The sequence below is a fragment of the Acytostelium subglobosum genome (assembly GCF_000787575.1).
Source record: "Acytostelium subglobosum LB1 DNA, scaffold: scaffold30, whole genome shotgun sequence".
Classification (NCBI taxonomy): Eukaryota; Evosea; class Eumycetozoa; order Acytosteliales; family Acytosteliaceae; genus Acytostelium; species Acytostelium subglobosum.
Genome location: NW_012236503.1, coordinates 167460 through 193414, shown reverse-complemented (window position 1 = coordinate 193414; position 25955 = coordinate 167460). Strand labels below are relative to the sequence as shown.

Here is a 25955-nt window from a genome sequence, read left to right as displayed (position 1 = left end):
ATCCGATCACAAACCATTTCCAGTTTAGGTCAATTACACCTTAAGATGATGAGGTGTGGAATGAGTTTGTGTTTGAGTTGAGTGTGAGTGTGAGTGTGTTCTTGTGATTAAGTTGGGTGTGTTTTGACTATTCGCATCGACTTTACCCCGTTTTCAACTAAAGATGCCTTTTGGCTTGGATATTTGTCATTCTTAGGTTTCAAGGCGACAACCAACTAACCGACTCCCCATTCTCCATCCTAAAGCTATTTATAAATATGATTAATATTTGATCAATCATATTAATCAAACATATAATTAAATACTTATACTATTACTTTATTATTACAATATACCATGACAACAATCACAACCCCACCAAAGATAAATATATTATTATTTTTACTTATTTGTAGTTGTTATAATGGAGTTTATTCATTAACTGGAAATAATAATATTAAGATATCATCTTATTCACCTATTTCAACAATTGGTGGCAATGTTACTTTCAATGGTTACTTTGGTAATACTACATCAATCAATCATTGTAATGTTTATATTGCAGGTATTGATTGTATTGTAAACTCAATCAACTCGTCATCCTTGACATGCTCCGTACCATCTCTTTCCCAAGGATATGCTGACCTAAGTATTATAATCAATGCAAACATGTCCTACTACGCCAAAGATCGACTGGCAATTTGTAAGTATTACTTTAGTATGACCCAATGATACTCTCAATGTATGAACCATACTAATATAAATATCTATAAATAATTAATTTTAGATCCATCATCGATACCCGATAATTGTGGTGTTAATAGTACATGTTCAGGTCATGGTAAATGTGTACATGGATACTGCGTATGTTATAAGGAATATGATGGTCCTACCTGTGATGAAATTGTGCTCACTTATTCAAGGATTGTCCATAATGAAACAACTCCGATGACATCATTCGCCTTTGATTTGTATGAATATCCACATATTATTGATATTGTGGCAATTCAAGAGATGGATCAAAACAACAATGTTGTCGTTGAATTGTTAACAAACAAATGGATATTGTCCAACTTTACAAATATCTATGGTGTGGTTACAACAAGGAAGTTCACATTGGATGATCCCAGTTTTAATGTTTCAGTCCTTGTTCAAGATAATCAAAAACTGGATGGAGTATCCATGCCCATAACTACCTCTGTTGACATGTTTGTCAACATTGAGGGATGGATATACCAATCAAACACCAACAGTCTACGAGTGGTGGTCTTCAAGAATGGCTCAACCGTATCCAACCACACCTACTTCTACAATCACAAGTGTGGAACAGAGTTCATAATGGGCAATGACTCAATTGGCAACTTGATATACTTCCAAGATATTGATGGTGATCAACTCTATGCAAAGTTCCCAATCGCTGCCCTAACAGATGGAATACCAACACCCACCTTCAATCATTTGATCAACTCTACTTCCAACTCTTCACTATTGGGTATCAACATTAAGACACAATGCAATCAATGCATGATCAGTACCTCATTCTCAATGTTAACAAGTCGAGGATCATATTCATATGGATGGTCCGCCTGCGAGGAACCAAAGTATGAAAAATTTCTGGATGGAATTGATGGATTCTTAAATGTTTTAAAGATAATAGGCATAGTTATAGGAGCACTTATTGTAGGTGGATTCATCATTGGTGCAACCGTAGTCATAGTCAAGCATCGCAAAAGGCAAAGAAGAAATCTAGGTATTCAAAAGATGACAAACCTCCCATAAAGTAAAAATAATTTAATAAATTAATAAACAAGTTCTGCAGAATGGATAATAACAATAATTGATATAGGTGAATATGATGTAGTTGTAGTAGTAGTAGTAGAATTTCAACATCTCAACACATATAAAATTCAATCTTTTCCATTTATCCTGGTCATTAATTAATGACTTTAGTTTTTTAATTGAAGGGGAATATATAATTTAAATAAAATTAATAATACAATATAAAGTCTCTTTCATCAATCGATACATCAACACCTAAACTTAAAATCAATCTGATTCTGTTTGCCCTTTTATAGTTGTGTGTTTGAATAAGTATTCTTGTGTTTGTGAGCGTGATTCAAGGTGACAGACAAATTAGATTGATTTTACCCCTTTTTCGAGCTAAGATGTCCCTTGTGTCGGATATTTGTCATTCTTTGGTTTCAAGGTTTAATCTATCTAATCGACTTGCCCATTTTCCATCTTAATGCTTATAAATATGTTTGATCAAACAATCATATATTAATCAAACATAATTAAACACTTACTATTACAATATAATAATGTATTATTTTACAAGAATCACAACACCAACTATTATTATTTTATTAATTCTTCTTTGTAGTATTAATAATATTAATAATGGTGTATATTCATTAACTGGAAATAATACTAATAATAACAATAATATTATAATATCTTCATATTCATATGTTACTACTATTGGTGGCAATGTTACATTCAATGGTTACTTTGGTGATACTACATCAATCAATCAATGTAATGTTTATATTGCTGGTATTGATTGTATTGTAAACTCAATCAACTCGTCATCCTTGACATGTTCCGTACCATCTCTATCCCAAGGATATGCCGACCTTAGTATTATAATCAACTCAAACATGTCCTACTACTCCAAAGATCAACTGGCAATATGTATGTATTACTTTATGAGATCAATCAAACAAATAATCATACTAATATATCTTAAAAAATAGATCCATCTCCGATACCTAATGATTGTGGTGCGAATAGTAATTGTTCGGGTAATGGTAAATGTGTAGATGGATACTGTTTATGTGATCAACTAAAGGATGGTCCATACTGTGATGGAAGTGTGATCACCTGGGCAAAGATTGTTCATAATGATTCCAGTCCATTGACATCTTTCGCCTTTGATTATTACTATGAATATCCACATGTTATTAATATTGTTGCTATTCAAGAGATGGATCAAGACAACAATGTTGTGGTGGAGTTGTTAACAAACCAATGGAAATTATCCAACTTTACAAATATCTACGGTGTGGCTACATCAAGGTTGTACACATTGGATAATCCAAGTTTGAATGTATCTGTCCTTGTTCAAGATAATCAACAACTGGATCCCCTATCCTTGGCAATCACAACCTCTGTTGACATGTTTGTCAACATCGATGGATGGATATACCAATCAAACACCAACAATTTGAGAGTGGTGGTCTTCAAGAATGGCTCATCAGTGTCCAACTACACCTACTTCCACAATCACAAATGTGGAACAGAGTTCATAATTGGCAATGATTCAATAGGCAACATGATCAACTTCCAAGATATTAATGGTGCTCAAATATTTGCAAAGTTCCAACCCACCGCCCTAACCGATGGAGTGACAACACCGACATTCAATCATATGATCAACTCAACTTTGACCTCTTCACTAATTGGTATCAACATCAAGACACAATGTAATCAATGCACTGTCAGTACAACAATATCAGTCTTAACAAGTCCCGGATCAAATTCAAATCGTTGGTCTACATGCCAAGAACCAAAGCATGATAGTTATTGGGATGGACTTAATCGATTCCTCTATGTTTTAAAGATAATTGGCATAGTTGTAGGTGCACTTGTTGTAGTTGGAATCATCATTGGTGTTACCTTTGTAATAATAATGCATCGCCAGAGACAAAGAAGAAAAAATCAAGGTATTCAAAAGTTTACAGACCTTTCATAAATATTATATAATTAAAATAAATAATAATTTTTAAAAAATTTTTTTAATTGTATTATTAATTTATTGATTGATTGAGTTTGTGAGTGTAAAAATGGCGCCAAAGGTGTTCAATGAAAATTAGATCTTGATAAAAAAAAAGACGTTAATCTGAATTGATTGATTTAAAAAAGGGTTGGAGATGTTTGAAAGGTCGTGAAGGGTTTGAGCCTCACCCAAAAGCTTGTTTCTTCGACACCACCACCCACCATCGATGTCGCATCAATTCACATGACTCACACAATCGACAGATTTATTAATTATCTCTCTCTCTTGTGTATCTCTATCTGTATCTGTATTATTATACATATAATATATATAAAGAATGAATGAAGACTTAGTAACAGATTTACAAAAGAAGGCGTATGTTGTGATTGACTCACTCACTCACTCAATCAATCTCACTCACTAACTCACTCACTCACTCAATCAATCACATCAATCAATCATACTTACTTAATTAATTAGGTTTAAGATATGGGCCAATAATATACTTAAACAAAGATCATTAGCAATACATAATGATATAATGGATGATCTATCGGATGGAATATTATTGATTAATTTGATGGAGATATTGACGAATAGGAAGTGTGAAGGCAATCATAGTTCAAAGCCAACAAACAGGTTTCAAAAGATATCCAATGTACAATTGGCATTGTCGGCAATCGAACGCTATGGCATACGTCTGATAAATCTCTCGGCGGACAACATCGTCGATCGCCACAAGATGACCCTGTCGCTCATTTGGCGCATCATCCAAAAGTTCCACATACAGCAGTTCATGAGCGACGAGGATCTCGAGCCAGACATTGACGACTTTGGCGGCGGCAGCGGTGGCAACGCTGCGCCACGTGCTCGCGAGAACATCTACAAGACCACACGCGGCATGCCCAGCACATCGAACAAGACACCGCGTGAAGCCCTACTGCGATGGTGTCGTCGCGAGCTCGAAAGCTACACGCTCAACACACCAATCACCAACTTTACCAAGTGCTTCCAGAACCCGCAGGTGTTCTACGCGTTGGTCCACCATCAGGCGCCAACTGCCATCACTCTGAACGAGCTAAATGAGCTGGACGAGGTCGCCGGCCTCAAGAAGTGCTTTGAGGTGGCCGAGCGCGTGCTGGGCATCCCCTCGATGCTACAGCCGCAGTCAATCATCGATGGCCAGCTTGACGAGAGCTGTATAATGACCTACGTGGCTTACTTCCTCAACTTCCAAAGGACGGGCCCGTCTGGCCCCGTGACCCAACACCATCGCGGCCACAATCGCGCCTCGTCCACTGGCTCCAACACTTCGACATCTTCCGCCGCCAGCTTCACAAGCCCCTCTGGCGGCATGTACAATACTCTGGCGTCCAGCGATGGCAAATTCAAGAGGCCGCCACTCAAGCGCCAGGACACGTCGTCCACGTCGGACAAGATGTCCATCTTCACCCTGGCCTCACCCCCAACCTCTCCCTCATCCAACAACAACAATATCAACTCATTACTGCCACACAGCGTCATGACTCCACCAACATCACCAGGCAGCGACTACAGTAGTATCAGCAGTCTAAAGACTACAGCCACACAACCTCCTTCTTCATCCTCCTCATCATCATCGTCTGCAGCAGCAATCGCGTCCGTAATGGCCAGTCTCAAGCAAGACCTGTTGCGAGTCACTGGCAACCACGAAGCAGCGCTCAACAAGACTGCGTCGCGACTCGATCAGAGTGTAAACGTCGTGGGCGAGAAGCTGCAGCAGCTCGAGAAGAAGGTCATCACATTCAAGCAGGGCATGAACAACAACACAAACAACCCAACTCCAATCACTACGCCACCATTGTCAGCGGTCGTTGGCTCACCTGCGTCGAGCGGTGCCAGCCCCGCGGCGGCGGCAACCTCCCCACCAACAGTAGCGGTGCCCAAGGCGTCAAAGAAGAAGGACAGGAATGGCGAGACAAAGGAAGAGCGCGAGCTACGTCGCGAGCATCGAAGAAGCAGGAGAAAGCATCGTGAGGAGAAGAAGCGCGAGAAGGAGATGCTAGGCAGCGCAGCCACACTGACCATGTCGTCATCATCGTGCAGTCTTCTCAGCCACGAGGAGGTGCACCATATGGATCGCGAGGATCAACGCAAGGTTGTCAAGGTGCAGGCGGTGGTGCGCGGCTACCTTGCTCGTCGCCAATACAAACGCATCAAGAACAGACGCGACGTTGCAATGGAACTGCTGACCACCGAGCGATCATACATCAACAGCCTTCAGATCCTGGCGCAGGAGTACCTGACGCCGCTGCGCAAGATGTCCGAGCAGCTCAACATCACCACCAACGTGGACAACCTCAAGTCGCTGAGCGACAACATTGCCGTCATCACCAACATCAACACTAGTCTTCTCAACCTGTTCAAGCAGCGCATCGAGTCCAAGCCGTGGCACTGCCACACGCTGTTTGGCGACATCTTCTTCAAGCTGTCGGACCTTCTCAGGTGCTACATCTCCTACGTCAACCAGTACAACCGCTCGCTCAACTCGGTCAACGAGTTTATGAAGCACTCGGCGCTCAGCGACTACATCACAGCGACGACGCTGCGCACCAACCAACGCCTGAACGACCTGATCATCATCCCCGTGCAACGCATCCCACGTTACGTCCTGTTACTGGAGCAGATGGCCAAGGTGACCGAGGCGTCGCACCCGGACCGCGCACAGCTCGTCCAGGGTCTGGCCAAGGTGCAGTCGATCGCCGACTATGTCAACGAGAAGAAGCGCGACTTTGAGAACGTGATCCACGTGTCGATCCTGCAAGAGTCGATCACAGGCTTCAACATCATGGACTACCCGTCGCTGCGGTACATCCTGGAGGGCGACCTGCAGATCTACATGCCCTCGTCGGGCAGCGGCTACACCAAGGGTGGCAACTCAATGATGGGCGGCTCGTCGTCGGGCAGCTCGCAGGACAAGGAGATGAAGGGCGCGCCCGTCGCCACGATCTTCCACGTGTTCCTGTTCAACCAGATGCTGGTCATTTGTAAATATAAGAAGGGCAAGGAGAGCTACTTCCTGTCCAACAAGCACCTGTTCACGTCGTCCAACGATCGCAAGTCTAAGCAGCCCAAGTACAAGTTCATCTTCAAGCAGAGTCTGACGTGCGACACCACTCTCTCGCACAACAAGTCCGAGAGTTGGTTCAGTGTGGACAATCAGCAGGACTTCAAGAAGTTCATCGCCAAGACCGTGGCCGAGAAGGACATGTGGATACAGCACATTCAATCATGTATCACCAAGGCAACCGAGAACAAAAAGTCCAAAGTCAATACATCGTCTGGCTCTCTTTGTTGATCCATTTCATTTCATTCATTCGGTTCATTCTTATTCAATCATTCAGTCGGCTGGTCATCCATCCATCTCCATCAATCCTTCCGCCCATCCATAACCCCCACTGATTGGGTCTAAACATCCCATTATTGATCAAATCGTATCCGCATTACGTCTTTGCTTGATTGATTGGGTTAGGACGTCACGTGGCCCTGTCTGGCAGTTGGATGGGGGTGGTATCAGTGAGCATTGATTGATCGGGACCAACTTGCTTTTGCCAATCCTTGATGCCATCTCCAAAATTAATTTGAACGATCGTTTCAGCTCAGGTCCTTGGGCTAGAGCTCATTTTGATCAGCTGATCACACACAACACCCCAGCTGTTTGATGAAACACACACATAATCAAACACTTCTCATCTAATCAGCCCCCCAGCACACTCAGCTAAGTGATTGAATGAGTGATCCTGATCAGGATCATGGAGTGATAAACACACACAGCTCAACTCAACACACATCACAAATCATGTGCTAATCTAAAGACAGAACAGAACAGAACATAACACATTCAGTCCAGTCTGGATGGTACCAATGATGAGCATCCATCCATCAATCACATTAGTAATACTTACACATCGGTAACATAGATATATATAAATATTAATAAGATATAACACAAGAACGAACAATGATACATAGGGATGACTCTTCGTCTTCATCTTCGACCTCATCATCAACAATCAAACAACATATTGCATTGAAAGAAGAGATTGGAAAGTTGGAGAATGGTCTACAACATATATTGAGAGAACTACAGAGTCTAAGACAACATGTTGGTGATATGGAACAACAACATCGTCATCAACAACAACACAAGCCACAACAACAATCATATATCTCGCCAAACACTCAGTCACCAAGACCCCTGTCAATGATCCTGAGTAATGGTGACTCCACATGTTCATCGGCCGCCTCCAGCTCGTCATCATCGGCCAACAACTTCTCGCTGTCTGGTCTGCGCCTGAGCAACTCGCACTCGCTCAATGAGATCGACTTTGCCGTCCACAAGCGAAAAAGTATGCCCAGGCTACACATTCCCAACAGCTACAACTCGTCCAGTAGTAGTCCGACCATGGTCAAGCGTTGGATCGAGGAGACGATCAAGTCGCCAAACGTGTCCACGCTGACCACACAGTCCACCAACACTGCCTCACTCGCAACGACCAGCAGCAAGAAGATAAAGTTGGATGTCGGTGGCAAGATATTCGCGACCACCGTGTCGACGCTGACCAAGCATCCCGACTCCATGCTGGCAGCCATGTTCTCCTCTCGATTCGAACTGCCCACGGATGACGACGGAAGGATCTTCATTGATCGCGATGGAAAACTGTTTGGCCACATCCTCGCATATCTACGCGATGGTCCTCTGTGGGTGCCGCCTGGAAACCAGGAGCTGAGGAAGCGACTGGAAATAGAGTTCTCCTATTATGGCCTTACAGGTCCGTTGGCCCCTCTCGGTCTCAGCAGCCCGATGATCACGCCTCGTTGTGTATGCGATGTCAAGAACTTCACGTTGGGCCAGGAGGCCCATCATCAAGGCCATTGGGAGGAGATCAAGGACTTCTCTGGCGGCATCAAGTCCTTCAGACTACTCTGTGCACTGGACTCTCGTATCTATGCCATCACTGAGCGTCAGTCGCCCTCATCGAGCGCCACGCAATTCCAGTTCGAGGAGTACAACCCAGTGTACAACAGCTGGACGGTCAAGTGTCCAATCCTCGACACAATGACCTCTTACTACCTCGTGTCGGCAGTAATCGGCGACTGTATATACGCCATCCCCGATGCAGGACTCAAACAACCGATCTTCTGCTACGAGCGCTCTGAAGCGCGCTGGAAAATGACAGACTCTCAGCTACCCACTGGCAAGACATCCTTCAGCTTGGCAGTGATCGATGAGTATCTCTACGTCATTGGCGGTTACCAAGGCTCTACGGCCACAGACATTGTCGACAGGTATCACCCGAGGACCAACTCATGGTGCCAAGTTGCGCCTATGAACACCAAGCGAAGCGAGTTCGCATCAGTCGTCCTGGATGACATGATCTATGTGATTGGCGGAGGCATGCCAGGCGCGTCAACAGCCGAGCGTTACAACCCACACTCCAACACATGGTCTCTGATTAGCAACCCCAACAGCCGATGCGCAATATCAACGGGTGCAGTGCTCGATGGCAGGATCTACACTATTGGCTCAGAGAATGAGTATGAAGGTCTCAACGTCGTGCTGCAGTTCAGTCCGTCCAGCAACGAATGGAAGCGTGTGGCGCCCATCATATACAACTCCTACTACACCACATCGGTGCTGGTCATTGACCGGTACCTATTCTTCATCCCCTGGACGCTCGGAGTAGCCTCGTCCGGTGTGAAGCGATTCGAAACATGTACAATATATGATATGTGAGTGACCCAAGGTTCATTCATTCATTCACTCGTCCATTAGCGCGTGCAATCAGCTCAATCATTAGAGGTAGATAAGACAGTCATACAGACAGAGAATAATGTATTAACATATATAGTACTAGTATTTTAATGTATTAAGGGTACACGCAACAGAGTCTAAACAGCGGTGCTATAACTTAAGAGGGGATGAATGAGAATGAGTTGGAAGTTTGGATGTATGGTGATGATGAGTGAGTGGGTAGTAGAAGGGAAGAAGGAAGAGGAAGGGAAGGGGAAGAGGAGGTGGAGGAAGGGGAGGACGGACGGTGCGTAGGCGTATGGCTTATGTCATCTTTACTCCCAGGTATTGGAGTTGGAGGAGCATATCGAGCGGAAGATTTGTAGTCTTCTTTTGCTGTTTTCCTCACTAATGGCGGCAGGTGGTGCGGCGACTTGCTGCAACTCCTTTGGCTTCTGCATCTGCTTCATGTGCATCTGCATCTGTGCAGCAGACTCGTCGGGAGCGCCCCATGAATCAGTCCAAGTGATCGGTGCACCGGCAGGCTGATGAATGAATTGTACTGGTTGTTGCTTTGTTGGAAGTTGTTGATGATATTGTTGTTGTTGAGTATGGTACTGTTGTTGGAATTGTTGTTGTTGAAGGAGAGATGGTTGTTGTTGCATCAGATGTTGCTGCTGCTGATGCTGCATTATCTGTTGCTTGGGGGACACCGAGGCAGCAGGATGTTCGCCAACCATTGGTTGTTGCTGAACCACTTGCAACTCAGGACCCTTGCCGCTCTCAGGGAGCGAGTGGATGAAACGACAGCGCGAGCCGTAGGGACAGCTGCCTATTGTGTGGAATGTTTTACATGTCTCTGTCTTGTACTTTGGATGTCGGACCACCGATCTAAGCTCATCGCGTCCATGAGCAAACTGGCACTTGAAGCCATATCTGCAGGAGCCAGTCTCAATGAACGAGCGACACAACTCGGTCTTGTATCTGCTCTGATTGATTTCCTCTTCACTCTCCTCATCCTGAGATTGTTGTTGTTGCTGCTGCTGTTGTTGCTGCTGTGTGAATTGTTGTGGCTGAGCCTGTGGCTGAGGCTGGGGCGGGGCCTGAGGCTGTACCTGTGGCTGTACAACATGAAGAACTATTTCTTCTTTCTTCTTGAGCTGCATTATTGCGGCTTTGTTGAAGCCGACATTGGGGACAACGACGGGTGAGGCCCATGGGTCCTCGTTGCTGGACGGGTTTGTGATGTTGACAAACTGCGAGTTCTTGATGGACGATGGCACCTTCTTGGGATCAAAGTTTGGTTGATGTACAAAGGTGGATGGGGTCCAAGTGGGGCCATTCGACTTTGATGTCATTGTCCAAGGATCAATGTTTGGCGAACCAGAGTTGTTGTTATTGTTGTTACCAAACATCAACTGATGAAATTCTGTCATTGTTACTTTGTTGTTGTTGGATGATCGAAATAAGTGGAAGTGAAGTAGTAGTAATGTTGTTGATGTTGTTGTTACACAAGGGTTGTTGTTGGAAGTTATGGATTGACTGATTGATTGGGCTGCTGTAATTTATAATAATAATAATAAATAATAAATAAATAAATTAAATAAATAAATAAATAAATAGATAATTATGATATGGTAAGGGTTATTAGGTAAGAGATAGAGATAGGTATGTGGACACTATCAATTCAAGGGGATATTAAATATGTTATCCTAATTTCTTTGTCCAATCATAAACAGCAGCGTTATCCAGGTGAGTGAGCCAAGGCTCTTTTGTTGTTGTTTCCTTTTGAGTTTGAATGAACTTGATGTTTTGTTTTTTTGAGTTTGAGTTTGAATCAAATGTAATATTATCTGTCTGTCCCAACTAGAATGATAATGATTGATTGGAATTGGGTCAGTTCTGGGATCATAAGTTGTTGGGCCTGTTATTGTTGTCCACATACAAATATATATATAAATATAAACAAATATAACTTTAGAATAAGACTTTTCAAAGTATTATAGTCTAAGATAGTGAGGGAAAGAGAGAGAAGTGAGAAGTGAGTGGCACGTATTAGTTATTAATAACTTGTTATGATTGATCAATGATAAGCGGTAGCATGGAAGCACACTGGGACTGAGTGAGTGAGTGTGATTGATTGATTGATTGATTGACTGACTGACTGACTGAGTAATTGTGTGTGTGTGTATTGTGTACGCGAGTGGGGCACGCGAGTGGAGTGCGCGTGTTGAATGCAACAACAACAACAACACAATATGCAAGTAAATATATATGTGATGGATGACCGGCATCACTGGCCACTGGTAGTTATTTTAGGTATGCTCCCGACGGCGGGCATGGCTGTGTGGTATGTGACGGTGCCGGTGTGATCGATCCGTTATCATAAGAGTGGTGTTTGGATCGGAATCAAAGGGGTGCGCCAAAGTATGGTTTCAGCCGTGCATACCATTACTTAAGAGAGAGTAAGAGTGATTGTGTGTTTATGTGTGTGTGTGTGTGTGTATGTGTATGATGGATGAAGTAGCAGTGGAAGTGAAATGATTGATTGAGTGTATGCAGTGGTATGGTATGGTATGGAATGGATGGGATAGGATGATGGGATGGTGGAGTTCCAGTGTATAAACACACACATCACTACCCTTTCAATTTAAAGGGGTTCACAAACAAATGTGAGCTATTTCCTCTTATGGTCTTTTGATCATGATTGTTTATATGTTGTGTGTGTGTGAATGTATGTGTGTGTGTGTGTGAATGATGGGTGATCGTGTTGGAAATTGATGGCTGGAGTGAGTGAAGTGTTGTTGACAATATTATTTGTTTGTGAGTGAGAGCAGAGAGAGTGAGAGAGAGGGAACCATTATGTACCTGTTCTGTAAAGTTGTGTGTGTTTGTTGGATAAATATTATTGTTGATGAAGATGAAGAAGTAAATATAAGTAAGTGTAAATGAATGAGTGAGTAGTAAGGTAGGTAAGGGTAGATGTCAATGATGGATCGCACCAATCCAAACAGCACTACCAAACAAGTACATGGCTGGGGGTGAGAGGAGAGAGGAAAGGAGAGGAGGTAGTGTGATCAAAAACATCAAACTTACAATTAATTACAATTATTATTATTAAAAAATCACACAATAACAAACAAATGGAACCAAAGGTGACAGGGCCTTGTAGCTTTGATTGATCAATCAGAAAACACTCACACTCACACATACTTCGCACAATCCTGGGGGTGGGCGATTGATCAAAAAAAGAAACAAAAAAAACAAAACCTTGCACATGGTCAGACCCATCCAAATAGATAAATCTGGATGATGGGTGGGTTAGAACAATGGGCCGATGGGTGCGAAGCAAGGTGCCGTCGTCATCCTTACAGTCAGGTAAACTTGGAAGTTGTGGGCTCGGATGGCTCAAACCCCACCTCGACAAACGTAGAAGGATATCGTGATGGGTGATCACCGTATTGGATAGATATTTGGGTCGGTGTTTGGCTAATGGGCCACCGACCTGTCTAATCAGTCATGAAGACCTTGACCTGAACAGACCCATTATTAACATAATGGTAGAATCCATCTATCTTCAGAGAGTGATACAACATCCACAACTTTGGAAGGCCCTCAAATCATGATGAGCTCATACTTATTGGTTAGGTTGTAGGAGCTAAGAGTGTAATGGCCCACCATCATTGGGCAGACACATTCACCATCCATTTATCCACCAACTACTAAACCTTTTTACCCAGATGGTATTCGATTAGTTTCGTCGTACAATCATAGAGGTGACAATTCTTCATGGCTTTGGGAGGAACAAATACCAATACCACCTTTGGAAGTCCAAGCCAAAGGTTGGATTGGGACTATCCACAAAGGACCTACATTTTCGAATCAATCACTGATCGTTGATCAACATCGGTGCTTCTAGATTGATTGCCAACCATGGTTAATTAATTAACTGCAAGTCTGGAAACATGACGTTACGCCATGGCTTGTGCCATTGGCCATTGCATAAACACAAATGATAGAGACAATGAATGAGAGAGTTTGGTGGAACATGTTATTTATTATCTCCAATGGGTGGGTCGTTATAATATTTACTTGGCAGCGGTCTTGGTCTTCTTGACAGCCAAAGCAGCTAGAGTGATGATGATAGATGTTAGAATTTAAACAAGGTTGCTTCAACATATATAATGATTACGTACCCTCCTTGAAACCACTGTTGAACTTCTTCTGGACAACCTTCAAGTATCTGGTTCTGCCAGTGCCGGTGGTCTTTCTTCTGATGGCCTTAACACTCCAGTTGTCTAAATGTCGTGTAATGAAAGAGAATGAGTATGTTGATCAAACTATATCGTTCCTTCGTTCACTAGTCTGCTTATTGTCGCATGTTCGTCTCGCTCATTGATTCATTCATTCGTCGTTCGTGAACGATTCGTTGTTGTCGTCTTCTTGTCTTTTGTTTATCCTGTCGCATAATGATTGAATAACCTACAGCTTCTGGTCTTGGCAGATGGGTATCCACAGCCTGAGCATGTCTTCTTCTGGATGTGGAACGAACGGTTGCCACATCTTCTGCAGAGGGTGTGAGACTTGGTGTGTCTACGACCAAAACTGTATGTTCCCTTGGTCTATAGTATATCGAACAAGACTGAGTGTTAATATCCTGTATCTACATCCATCCACCCATACATCGCAACACAGTGTAGCAGTTATCGCAGCGATCCATCACAATCAATCATCCTGTATCCATCCAACTATCCATCCATCCTGTTCGCTTCTTATGATGCTTGCTACACTGTGTTGCGATACTCTCTAATCCATGCGAATCCAATTGATAACTACCATTTTCTATATATTATAACACTTGGAGATAGAAACGTATACGAGAGTAGGTGAATAAGCGATATCAACTTAATGTACACTAAGTACGACGAGTGTGAGTGCCCGAGTGAGAGGATGCGTGTCGTCGCTAGCGAATGTGTGAGTTAGATTGATTCAAAAAAAATCAAAAAAATACAAAATCATTCACACAAGACGAAAAACAATTGTCAAAATAAATGCCCGGCCTTGAGTGATCGTGTGTGTTATGGACCATTGCCCCAAGCCAAAGCCTCAGACAAGAGGCATCAAAGCTGTGGCAGTGTATTCTCATTGATGGAAGATCGCAGGAACTCCTTGGGGTGCATTGATTTGGTTGGTCTGGCTGACTTGAAGTTGGACGCGGCCAATGATGTTGGAGAAGTCGGTGATGTTGGTGAAGTCGGTGGTGATGGAGATGTTGGTGATGTAGGTGGTGATGAGATTGGTGATGTTGGTGACATTGGCGACATTGTGGTCGACATGAGTGAATGTATGTTGCGTTCCATCTGTCTGTGGAATGATGGATAAATTTGGATGGACCTCTCTCGCAGTCTAAGAGTGCCATGTTGTCCATTGTTGTTGTTGGTGATCGTTGTCGTGGTGGTGGCAGTTGGTATGTCTTCGGGACATATTAATATGTTGTTGTTGTTGTTATCTACAGGGCTGGAAACAGAGACGGTAGCTGTGTCTGTGGTGGTGGATGTGGGTGTGATGTTGGCATTCCTGATCTCACTGATGTTGATGCGTTTGGACTGCTTGGTCGGATCCAATCTCTTGACAAACATGAATTGTTGAGGTAGTGGTGAAGACGATGATGTGGAAAGACGATCCACCAACGACTCGGATGGTGATGTCGCAAATGTTGAGATTGGCGAGGTAGATGGTGCAGATGATGCGGTTGTTTGAGCGAATGACATCTGATAGCTTTGACCTTGACCTTGACCCTGGACTTGACCTTGTTGGATTGTCATCGCAATGGACATTGATGGGTCAGGACTGAGTGGTGCTGTTCCAGCTCTGTATGTGTTCCTTGTACCAATGAGTTGTATCTGAGTCTTTCGTTTCAACAAGTCTACATTCCTACAAGTCATACACAGTTCATGGTTTCCCTTGCAAAAGTATGTTCCACCTTCAAGTACATTATCACATTGATAACAAGTGAAGCATTGTGGATGCAAGTTCTTTCCATTCTATACATCCAGTGATTGATTGTTGGAATAGTTCCAGTGACTGATGTTAGTGCTGGGTCGACTCAACACGTTGTGGCGCGCGAGTAATACTTACTACTTTGAGGAATGTACCAACAATGATGGTGTTGCATGCTTGACACTTTGTTCCAAATAGGTCTTCAAAGTGTTCCTTGCAGTAGACAACACCATTGTCATCGCCAAATGGACCATCAATCTTCTTTCTACATATAGTACACACCAGACATGACAGATGCCACTTCTCTCCCAAAGCATCCATCATCTCCTCGTCCACAATGATCTCCTTGCACGCAAAACAATAGAATTCCTCGAGTAATAACTATGATGGTGGGATGGTTCCAGGCGGGGTGTTAGTGCAGGGTCCAAGATTGGCCTAGTCAATATAACATACATTAAACTTCTTGTCACAGTCATTGCAGACAGGCTGCTCGTCTTTGATGTAGTAGAGTGATGTGTCCATGAGCTTCTCGCAACATGTGCAGGAGAAGCAACCGCGATGCCATGCGCCAATGTCGAGGATCAGTGGCCGCAGACCAAGTGCCTGGCAACACTTGTGGCAGTTCACGATGTTGGGGTGGTGACCCTCAGCTTGACAGGGCGGAGTTGTGGCCTGACCCAAAGGCTTGGCTTCGATCTTGTACAACTCACGTTCTCGCTCAATGCATCTGGCACACTCTAGCAGGTTGCCATTGATCGTGAACTCCTTGCCGGTGAGATATACAAAGCATAGAGAGCACATGAAGCATGTTGAATGGAATGTGTGTTCGCCAACCTCTTCAAAGTCTGTCGTCTTGATAACCTTGTGGCATCCATAGCATTGTTTGAAGAAGCCATTATTGGCGCCACAGTCTGAGCACATAATATCGCCACTCTCGTGGAACAAAATGTCTGTGTTTGATTGATGTTGTTGTTAGTGATTGATTGATTGATTGGAATGATTCCAGACGTCGAGTGAGCGAGTGAATGAATGCTTACCGCTCTCGTTTGAAAGAGATCGATGACATAGGTTGCACTTCATGCAACTCCAATGATAGTTGTTGGTGCCATCATTGAGTGAGACTTCGCCAGGGAGGATCAGTTTGGTGCACTTTGGACATGTAAACAACTGATTCGTTATCTTTCTGTTGTTGATATGTACACCACTTTCATGATCATTGCTATTGCCATTGTTTGAATTGCTTCCAAAGAGTTTAGAGCGACTAGCACTTGTGTACAGCTTGGTGAGTCCTGTTTGGAAGTTGCCAGATGATTGGCCGGCCCATGGACGGGTGACCCCGCCTGCAGGTGCGGATTGGTCGGCCGCAGATTGATGGGCCGAGTCAACACAGTCCTCAATGAGCTCGTCATCGATGAGGTCTTCGGCAAAGTGCAACTCGATCGAGAAGTTGGGATGGAAATGCTTGTTTGTCGTGTCCTTGTGCACCTTGTCGATCTCCATGCGTCTGATGTGCATCCTATCGCCATCGACAAACGCTGTGTGGAAACAAAAGCTGAACATATGTCCCTTGGAGTTGTTGTTGAAGAACTGTATCTTCACATCATTGGTCAAGAGTATGTTGCCGCAGTCCACCTCAACAATGTGCGTGCCCTTCTTTGCTTTCTAAATTTGAACGTGATTGATTGAGTGAGTGAGTGAGTGATTGGAATAGTTCCAATGATTGACTGAGTGAGACATACGATTGGTTTAGTGTAGAAGACGTTCTTGTCGCATTGGCCTATGGCCAGGTATGGTGCCATGTTGCCACTGCCAGTGCCCACACCACTGGGCATTGGATTGATGACAATGCTTGTCAACACTTTGGTGATGGTGGGCACGGGTACAATCGGTCGTCCATATTGTAGTTGCGCTTCAAAGTAGCGAACGTAGCGCGCTTGACTTGGTATGGTGATGCCCTTGCCATTATGAGTTCGCTTGTTGCCAAACATCCTGATCGATTCCGAGCCTGTCTGGCACTGACGACTGTACAACAACCAACAGGCGATCATTGTTCCTGTCCTTCCTTTGCCGGCCTTGCAATGTACGGCCACCACATTCTCAGGATGTTCCTCCAGCCATCTCTCCACATCCACACAAAACTCTGCAATCATTTCCAAAGGTGGAGGATTATGATCATCAAATGGATACTCGCTAACATTATTTCCAAACTTATCATGAGTGTACTTTCGCTCTGTGCATCTGATTGATTGATTGTTCCAAGATGGGTTAGTGAGTGAGTGAGTGAGTGATTGATTGGTGAGTAGATGTGATCAATCATTCAATCAAACATACAGATTGAACACTTTGTAGCGCCCTGGATGGAGGGTCGTGAAGAATCGTTGAACATCCTTCATGTTGTTTCTGTAGAGTCCTTCGAGGGACTCGCTTGGGAAACCCATGGCAATGATGCGATCGGTGATATAAGTGAGGTCCAGGTCAAAGTTTCCCCATTCGAACCTCCTCTTCTTCTTGGACACCATCTTTCTAACAAAGTCCATTGTTGTTGTTGTTGTTCTGTCACCAACAAAAGTGATTGAGTGATGAGATCAACCTTAGATCGATATTGAATGATTGATTGAGTGATTGATTGAGTGAGTGAGGGTATCCTATGCTTCGTTGTAGTTGTTAATACTATCGTTGAAGATGATGTAAATGGAATGAATGGTTTTGATCAATTGAGTGCGTTTTTGATGGTGTGTGGACCAAATGTACATAAGATCTTGTTGAGATGAAGGGGCAAAACAGAGTGATGGAGGCTCAAAAAAAAACGAAAAAAGATCAAAAAATTGTTTGCGGAAAAAGAGATTGGACCATCCATCTTTATTTAATTACAATAATGAATTGGGCTTTGTTCAGTAACAGAGGCAATGTTGATGTTGAAGATGAATTTGAAGTAGAAGATGTTGGATATTGGATGATGGATTAGCCATTGGTCAATGTGATCACTTTCCATAGTTTGTGTTGTTTGGGTTCATTTGGTTCGAATGATTGTTGAGGTCAGCTTTATCACCAGCACCAGAGTATCCAGCATGGTGTCCGGGTCCAGAAGATGAATGATTAGGGTTCATTTGATTGGAACGGTTGTCATTGCTATTGTTATTGTGAGAGTTTGATGATCCTGACTTTGACATTGTAAGAAGTTATAGTAGTATTAAAATTTAATTAATAGGGTAGTAGTATAGTTATTTGTTAGAAAATAAGTTGCTTGTATGATGATATCAACAACATCAGTCATGACTTGTTATTTATAACTTTTAGATGATCATATGATTGGTAGTTTCCATATTCATTTCCATCACTTTGACCCCAACGTTGTTCCATAAAAGGGTTAAATGGAAAACTCGAGTGGAAATCAAATTAAACCATTGATCTTGGATGAATAGGAATGGAAATGAATGTAAAGGAGTGGAAAACACAAACAAACAAATGAAGTAACGTTTCATCATCCATCAACATCAACATCATTGAATTGTGATTTAATGATGTGGAGACATTGAAGCTTGTGCAGTAGCAGTATCAACAGTTTGCTTTCTCAACCTGCCCATGAGTCGCATGGCAATGTTGAAGAATGCAAGATGAAGATAGTAGCTCAACTTGGAGAAGATATTGTTCGACTTGTAGATACCCCTGATGCATGACCTGGCCATGATCATATATCCATTCTCAATCTTGAAGTGTGTAGTTATCTGTCTGATCAAGTTGCTGTTTAGTTTGTTTTGTTTAAGTTAGTCATGTGATCAAAGTGATATCAGCTGATCAGTGTCACGTGATCACCGTATTGTCAGCTGATCAACTTAAAATTTCCAAAGGTACATACTTTGTCTTGAGTACGAGTAATATTTCCTTGGGTAGATTCTTAAGGATATCTGTGATGGCCACTATTGCATTGTCGCCAAGCTCGCGCTTCATGATCCTTAGATTCTCCCTGGAGTTCTCTGGTCTGAGATTGAGTAGATTGCCGAGATACTTGGAGTACTCGCCAGCGCCAAGCTCGCGTGCATAGTGCTCGCTGGCCTTGGCATCGCCAGTGCACAGTGCCTTCCAGAACATGCAGAAGTTGAGACGCACAGTCTCGTCGATCTGCTTGTAAAGGCCGTGATCGAGGAGCACCATCTGGGGCCTGCTGCTGCTGCTGTTTGGCATGCGACGCACCAGGATGTTGCCGGGATGTGGATCGCTGTGCAGGAATCCATGCACAAAGATCTGGTCGGCAAACACCTCGGAGAACAGCGAGTAAACCTGGTTGGCGTCGACGCCAAGTCGCGCCAGACCCTTGTTATCGTCAATGCGCACACCATGTATGAACTCCATCGTCAGGATTCTCGTGCTTGTCTGCTCCCAATAAACCTTGGGTATGTGGAGTTGCTTATTGTGAGTGAACATCGATGCGATCTTCTCCGAGTTCCTGCCCTCATTAACAAAGTCCAATTCCTGTGTCAGGCATAGCTCAGCCTCTGGCAACAGCCATCCAAACTCGAACCTTGGGAATATCTGTGTTGTTTGGATGGTCAGCATATGATCGATTGATTGTCATGCGATTGATCACGTGATTGACTAACATACCCAGTTGATGTATAGCATGACATTGAATATCGATTGGAGGTCCTTCTCGAATCGACTTGTCAGGTCTGGATATTGAACCTTGACGGCCACCTCCCTTGTCTCACCATTTGGCAGCCTTAACTTGGCCTTGTGTACCTGTGCCAATGATGCACTTGCTATTGGTTCTCTGTGGAAGTCCTCAAAGCTGGGTTGATCAGATTGGATTGAATGTTAGTGACTATATCATATCATTCAAAACAACGACAACATCAACACTTACATCTCATCTGGATGCTTGCCAGTCTCCTCCTTGAATAGACGAACCACCTCTTCGAAGGGCTCGTATGGGGCATGGTCTTGGAAGGCGGCCAAGGCCGAAGTGTACTCGCGTGGCAGCAGGTGGTCGAGTGAAGCGAGGATCTGGGCAAACTTGATAAAGACTCCCTTGTTCTGCTTGCACAGCTCAACGATGGCATCCGATGCCTTCTTGTTGGCGATCTTGAGCTGTTCGGCGAATGCCTTGTCCGTGCGTTCCAGGCCGTACAGGTAGTACTTGTAGTAGATGGTGACCTTGATGCCTGTTACCATCACGCGCAGTCCACGCCACGGACTGCTGTCGCGAACCATCTTGGCAAAGTCCTCGTAGAGGAACAGGGCGCCGGCGATTGATGCAAGGATGGCGAGGTTGCGGATGCTCAGCAAGTCGGCCAGGCTGCTCGCTGACTGGCCGGCCTGCTCGGACTGGTAGCGCGAGTGTGTGTCCTGCTTCTCGGGCTCATTTGGTGTCGATGGAATTGGCGTGGCCAGTGTATTCTCCTGTAGCTTGATGGATCTCCAATGACCAACCTTGGGGAGGGTAATTGACTCGCTCAGGTATCGCAGCTGATCTGGACTCTTCTTGTAAGCGGCCTCCCTTGGCGGGCGTTGAGTACGCGGCTGATCCTGTTGCTGTTGCTGTTGCTGTTGCTGCTGTAGTTGCTTCTCCTGATGTTGCTGATGCATTCTTTGCACCATCTGTTGTTGCTTGTCCTGTTGTTGTTGTTGTGACATCGCCTGATCGGGCTGCTGTTGCTTCTCGATGCGGATGGCCCTTGAGGACTGCTGCTTGGATTGATTATATTGCTGCTGGGCTTGTTGCTGCGCGATCTGTTGTTGTTGTTGTAGAGGATTTATATGTTGTTGCTTCTGAATCTTCTGCTGCTGCTGCATCTTCTGCAGCTTCTGTTGCTTCTGAAGGTAAAACTCTGGCAGCAGTGGAGAGTATGTCGTTCCTTCGGCCTGCTGTTCCTGTTCCTGTTCCTCTTCATCCTTCTCTTTCTCTTTCTCTTCCACTTCCACTTCATCCTCTATTATTATTACTTCTTCCACCTTCTTCTTTTTCTTCATCTCTTGGTATTGTTGTTGCAGTTGTTTCTGCAGATGTTGTTGTTGTTGTTGTTGTAGATGTTGTTGTTGTTGTTGTAGTTGTTGTTGTAATTGTAGTTGTTGTTGCTGTTGCTGTTCCTGTTGCACTGACTTTTGCTTCGCCTTCTTTATAATATCATCTACGTCCTCAATTGACGACTGTGCCTTTCCATCCTTTGTCTGTGGCTGTGTCTGTGTCTGTGTCTGTGGTTGTTGGATTTGTAACAGACTCTGTAGCATCTGTTGTTGCATGACCAATTGTTGTTGTAGTTGTCTCTGTTGCGATTGAATGGAGGCCTCCTCAGTCTCTTCTGGATTGGCATCTGTAGTTGATTCTGGAGTGTCGGCGACACCTGGCTGCTGCTGACCCTTCACCAAAGGCTTGGGAGGATATATCTTTGTTTGCGTCGGCAACTCAATATCCTTGACAACAACCTCATTCACTGCTCTCTCTTGAATATCCGAAGTTGGCTGTATCGTTGGTGTTGTTGTTGGATGTTGATGTAGTTGTTGTTGTTGATCATCCTCGAGGAGCTTAGTTTGGTTGTACTTAATACGTGTCTTGATCCAACTGGGCGGATTGTAGGTGGCGGCCAGCCATTTCAGGTGATCCCCATCATTKGCCATTGTTGCCATTGTTGCCATCGTTATCATTGTTCTCCAATTGTTGTTKGTTGCTGTTGTCCAGCAGCAGCAGGGTATACAAGCACCAACTTCTTATTAAAGTAGCTGGAGAGCCTCTTAAGAATGTTGGCCGTTTCAACGACCTCTCTATGGCCCTGCGAACGCAGCTCCCTGTACATCTCGGAGGGTTTCTGTTGATTGTTCTCGATGTAGGACTCCAATTCCTTCAGCTGCTGCTCGCTGAACAATTCGGGTATCAGTTTGCCCAGGTGATGGAGATGCGGCCTCTCCAAGAGTCTCTCATTGGCTTCGATTAGCTGTCCAATATCCTCGCGTAGTTCAGTGATGAAGTCCGTGTGTTTCTTGGCGATACTCTCGACCTGGCGCAGATGATTGAGGTGCTTTCTGATCTCGTCAAGATCAGATGTTGATGTTGATGTTGATGTTGTTGGCTGTGTCGTCGTCGATGTGGGTGCTGATGGCGTTGGCGGAGTCGTCGAAGTTGTCGTCGTACAATGTCTCACAAGTTGTGAATATGAGTATGTTTGTGAGTTATTGATCAATGTTGTTGTCGAGGTCGAGGTCGAGGTCGATGTCGATGTCGATGTAGATGTATGAGTAGTCGTCCATGATTGATGTTGTAGATGCTGTGTAACAAATGATCGTATTGATGTTGATAATGCCAAGTTATGTGAGCTATTCAAAGATATCAACGTTGTCGTTGATCTTTTGATACCCAACATCTTATATATATATATGATGTATGTATATGTGAATCAGATACCGATTGATTGATTGATTGTATGAATGACCAAGTCATATTGATCACTTTTGTAAAAGGGTGACTTCTGATGATGTGGACATTCGTTTTTTTGAAACTTCGTCTTTTACAACATCTTTCGTCATACAAACAAATAAATAAATATGAGTGATACAAAGAACAAGAAAGTCAAGGCTCAAACCAAGACCCAACCTCAACATCAATCTCAAGCTCAGATGACAAAGCGTGTAAAGCTAGATACTCCATCTCAGTCATCATCGAAGAAGACTACGACATCAACATCAACAACAACATCACAGACACAGAAGCAGACACAGAAGCAGACACAGACGACACAGAAGCAGACACCAACACAGACGACACAAACAGAGAATGATGATACGAATAATGTAGACATGAATGATATTATAGAGGTACAACTTGGTATTGAAGAGACTGAGAAGAAGATGGCAAAGGAGATGATGAAGCTAGACACAGAGACATTTAAGTTGATGACTCCTCACTTTAAGAAGCGTGATCTACTCACTGATAAGATACCATCATTCTGGATTACTGTTGTATGTTGATTGATCAATCAACTCATCAACTCAACACAATCTATCAATCAATGATCGACACTAATTTCAAACAATCAAACAATCTAGTTTAACAATCATCCAGTGTTGTCATCATTGTTCACAGGCCGTGATAGTCAACTCATTGCACACATGACATCATTCAAAGTGGAGACTACTGAAATACCATGTCTATCAGTTCGATTCGTGTTTGTAAGTAACTTAACTTGGTCATCAATCATTGACATATCGCGGCACGATCACTCACTTTCTCATTCCCAAACATAGAACTTCTCGACCAATAGTTTGATCAAGAACAAGTCAATATGGAAGGAGTATAGGATTGGAGATGATGGTGAGGTGCTGGCAAACTCTTGCAAGTTACAGTATAAGAATGGAAGTGATATTACTAGACGAAACAATCCAGATGATGAGCCTTCATTCTTCTCATGGTTCGATTCGGAGGAGACAGAGATGGAGATCTACAAGATATTCAAGGATGACATCTGGTTGAATCCACTGGATTACCATGGTATTGGCAATGGCAATGGCACTGAACAAACTAATGAAGAATGATCATTGATCGATTAATTGATGGATTGGATTGGATTGGAGGATGGATACATTGATTGATGCTTTATTTTTCATTGATTGGTTGATTGATTCATTGAACGACTGGTTCCAACACTTGGACACCTGGCGCCAGGATGCTGGGCATCCACAACATCATGATTTTTATTGAGCGATCACAGAGGCGGATGTTGTTGTGGTAGTCCTCAGGGATACATTGGATGGTTTGGTCTCGGAGAACAGGTTGTCACCAGCGGTACCGGATTCGGCATCCTTACGTGCACGATTTTGGCGTCTCTTTCTAATCACAACTACGACTATGGTTATAATAATGGCAATACCAACTACTCCAGCAGCAGCATATATATAAGGTAAATATTCAACAAATGCTGGTACTCTACCATCATCTCCACCCTTTAAGCTACGGCTACGTGGATTGGTATTATATTGATGATCATTATAATGTAAGTCAAGAGCATTTGTAATTGATGATAAAGATAATAATATAATAAATATTGTGAATATAAAGTTAGAGAATGAGTTATATTTAGACATAATTATTTATATTTGATAGATTGAAATTAATTATAATATTATTATATGATTGTATGTTTTTTAACTTGGAAAGTGAATGAATGAATGATCAAAGAATTGACCTAAATATCTTTCGGGTGTGATCACCTCGATTGTCTTTTGGTTTTGGGCTATCTCTATCGCTTTGTTTTGCAAGAATGACCCCTCCTAGGGGAGTGCCTTTTGATCTAACAATGGGGTACATTGTACTCGAACTGATCTAAAAAATACCCTTACCATATGGTAGGGTAGTTAAAAATAATTAAAAAATTTTAAGTATTATTATCTTTATTTATTTATTTAATTTCAAAATTGAATTAGAGTTTATAAATGAATGTTACTAATTAAATAGAGTTTGAATGATAATCATCAACCCTATGGAAACCTAATATATTCTAGAAGTGGAAATGATTCAATGATGTCGTAGTTCTCAAGTTCCACTACATAATGATTGTCCAAATCATTATCATCTGGTTTTAGATCTTTTGGTGTGAACCAGAAGAGTTGATATTTAAGGCATTTGGATTCGGTTATAGCTCTTGCCTGAAGACTAGAAGGTATTATTCCGTTCCAATTGCTTTGATATTGTTGTTTCTTTAAAGAAATTTGGCATATTGTTAGCAACTTGTACTGTGGGTCCCAGAAGAACCAACTCTCATGATGTTTAAACCTTGGAGAGATTGGAACCAAGATGGAGTTGATCGTCCAATTGATATTTGAGAAATCTGTATCTCCAATGAATTGAACTAACGATAGTTTGGATTGAAATGTATAACTAGGTATTCTTGAGACCTCTTCTGTTTGGCCATTGTAAATTCTAGTCTCATTACGTATTGTCCAATTCAATTTCAGTGATTTGTTGATAGACCTCTTAAGTGTGTCTATTATATACATTTGAATGCATCGTTCTAAATCATCACTGGTCAAATTGACTAAACCCAAAAAGATTGATTTGTAAATTGCCAATGAATGGTGAATGTAAAATTGATTGTCCTTATGACGGTTGGACAGTACTTTTTGAACCAGAGGAATATAGGGAAGAATGAGTTGCTCATTCTCTGAGTGTCGTGAATACATAAGTTGTTTGTTGAGTTTTGCATAGGAGCCCAAGCTCATGAATTTGGTCCAGGGAATACCAAGTGACATCAATACAATTGCATTATAATATTCGTGTCTATTCAATTCGTTGATTTGTATTTCCATCTCTTTGCATAACATATCATCTTGTTCAATGATCCAGGGAGTTCGAGTGTTCTCATACCATTTTATCACTTGGTCCAATGAGAATAATTGGTTGTTGTTCCAAAATTTGGAAATCATCTGGAGCTCCATAGGATT

General features: G+C 43.0%; 8 protein-coding genes across 8 annotated transcripts; 3 read left to right on the top strand and 5 right to left on the bottom strand.

Moving 5' to 3' along the window:
* Window positions 1-4238: 4238 nt before the first annotated feature.
* On the top strand, window positions 4239-7088 carry SAMD00019534_110620 (hypothetical protein; the record flags this gene model as incomplete). Its single annotated transcript, XM_012893715.1, has 1 exon — window positions 4239-7088. A coding segment is annotated over one exon (2850 nt), but the record flags the coding sequence as incomplete, so codon positions are not given.
* A 669-nt stretch (window positions 7089-7757) lies between these two features.
* SAMD00019534_110610 (hypothetical protein) lies at window positions 7758-9533 on the top strand (the record flags this gene model as incomplete). The annotated part of the gene is made up of 1 exon (XM_012893714.1): window positions 7758-9533. One exon carries the CDS (start codon window positions 7758-7760, stop codon window positions 9531-9533), a length of 1776 nt encoding a protein of 591 aa, XP_012749168.1.
* Window positions 9534-9865: 332 nt separating this feature from the next.
* On the bottom strand, window positions 9866-10945 carry SAMD00019534_110600 (hypothetical protein; the record flags this gene model as incomplete). The annotated part of the gene is made up of 1 exon (XM_012893713.1): window positions 9866-10945. One exon carries the CDS (start codon window positions 10943-10945, stop codon window positions 9866-9868), a length of 1080 nt encoding a protein of 359 aa, XP_012749167.1.
* Window positions 10946-11354: 409 nt separating this feature from the next.
* Window positions 11355-11589, bottom strand: SAMD00019534_110590 (hypothetical protein; the record flags this gene model as incomplete). Its single annotated transcript, XM_012893712.1, has 2 exons — window positions 11355-11396; window positions 11476-11589. Coding segments are annotated over 2 exons (156 nt in total), but the record flags the coding sequence as incomplete, so codon positions are not given.
* Window positions 11590-13621: 2032 nt separating this feature from the next.
* Window positions 13622-14369, bottom strand: SAMD00019534_110580 (hypothetical protein; the record flags this gene model as incomplete). The annotated part of the gene is made up of 4 exons (XM_012893711.1): window positions 13622-13659; window positions 13727-13828; window positions 14017-14152; window positions 14367-14369. Coding segments are annotated over 4 exons (279 nt in total), but the record flags the coding sequence as incomplete, so codon positions are not given.
* Window positions 14370-14656: 287 nt separating this feature from the next.
* SAMD00019534_110570 (hypothetical protein) lies at window positions 14657-18094 on the bottom strand (the record flags this gene model as incomplete). The annotated part of the gene is made up of 6 exons (XM_012893710.1): window positions 14657-15574; window positions 15669-15911; window positions 15984-16466; window positions 16701-17192; window positions 17270-17768; window positions 17862-18094. Coding segments are annotated over 6 exons (2868 nt in total), but the record flags the coding sequence as incomplete, so codon positions are not given.
* A 951-nt stretch (window positions 18095-19045) lies between these two features.
* On the bottom strand, window positions 19046-22882 carry SAMD00019534_110560 (hypothetical protein; the record flags this gene model as incomplete). Its single annotated transcript, XM_012893709.1, has 5 exons — window positions 19046-19271; window positions 19387-20060; window positions 20133-20316; window positions 20392-21986; window positions 22220-22882. 5 exons carry the CDS (start codon window positions 22880-22882, stop codon window positions 19046-19048), a joined length of 3342 nt encoding a protein of 1113 aa, XP_012749163.1.
* Window positions 22883-23063: 181 nt separating this feature from the next.
* SAMD00019534_110550 (hypothetical protein) lies at window positions 23064-24050 on the top strand (the record flags this gene model as incomplete). Its single annotated transcript, XM_012893708.1, has 3 exons — window positions 23064-23477; window positions 23565-23687; window positions 23763-24050. The coding sequence occupies 3 exons, from the start codon at window positions 23064-23066 to the stop codon at window positions 24048-24050; spliced, it is 825 nt and encodes a 274-aa protein (XP_012749162.1).
* Window positions 24051-25955: the final 1905 nt, after the last annotated feature.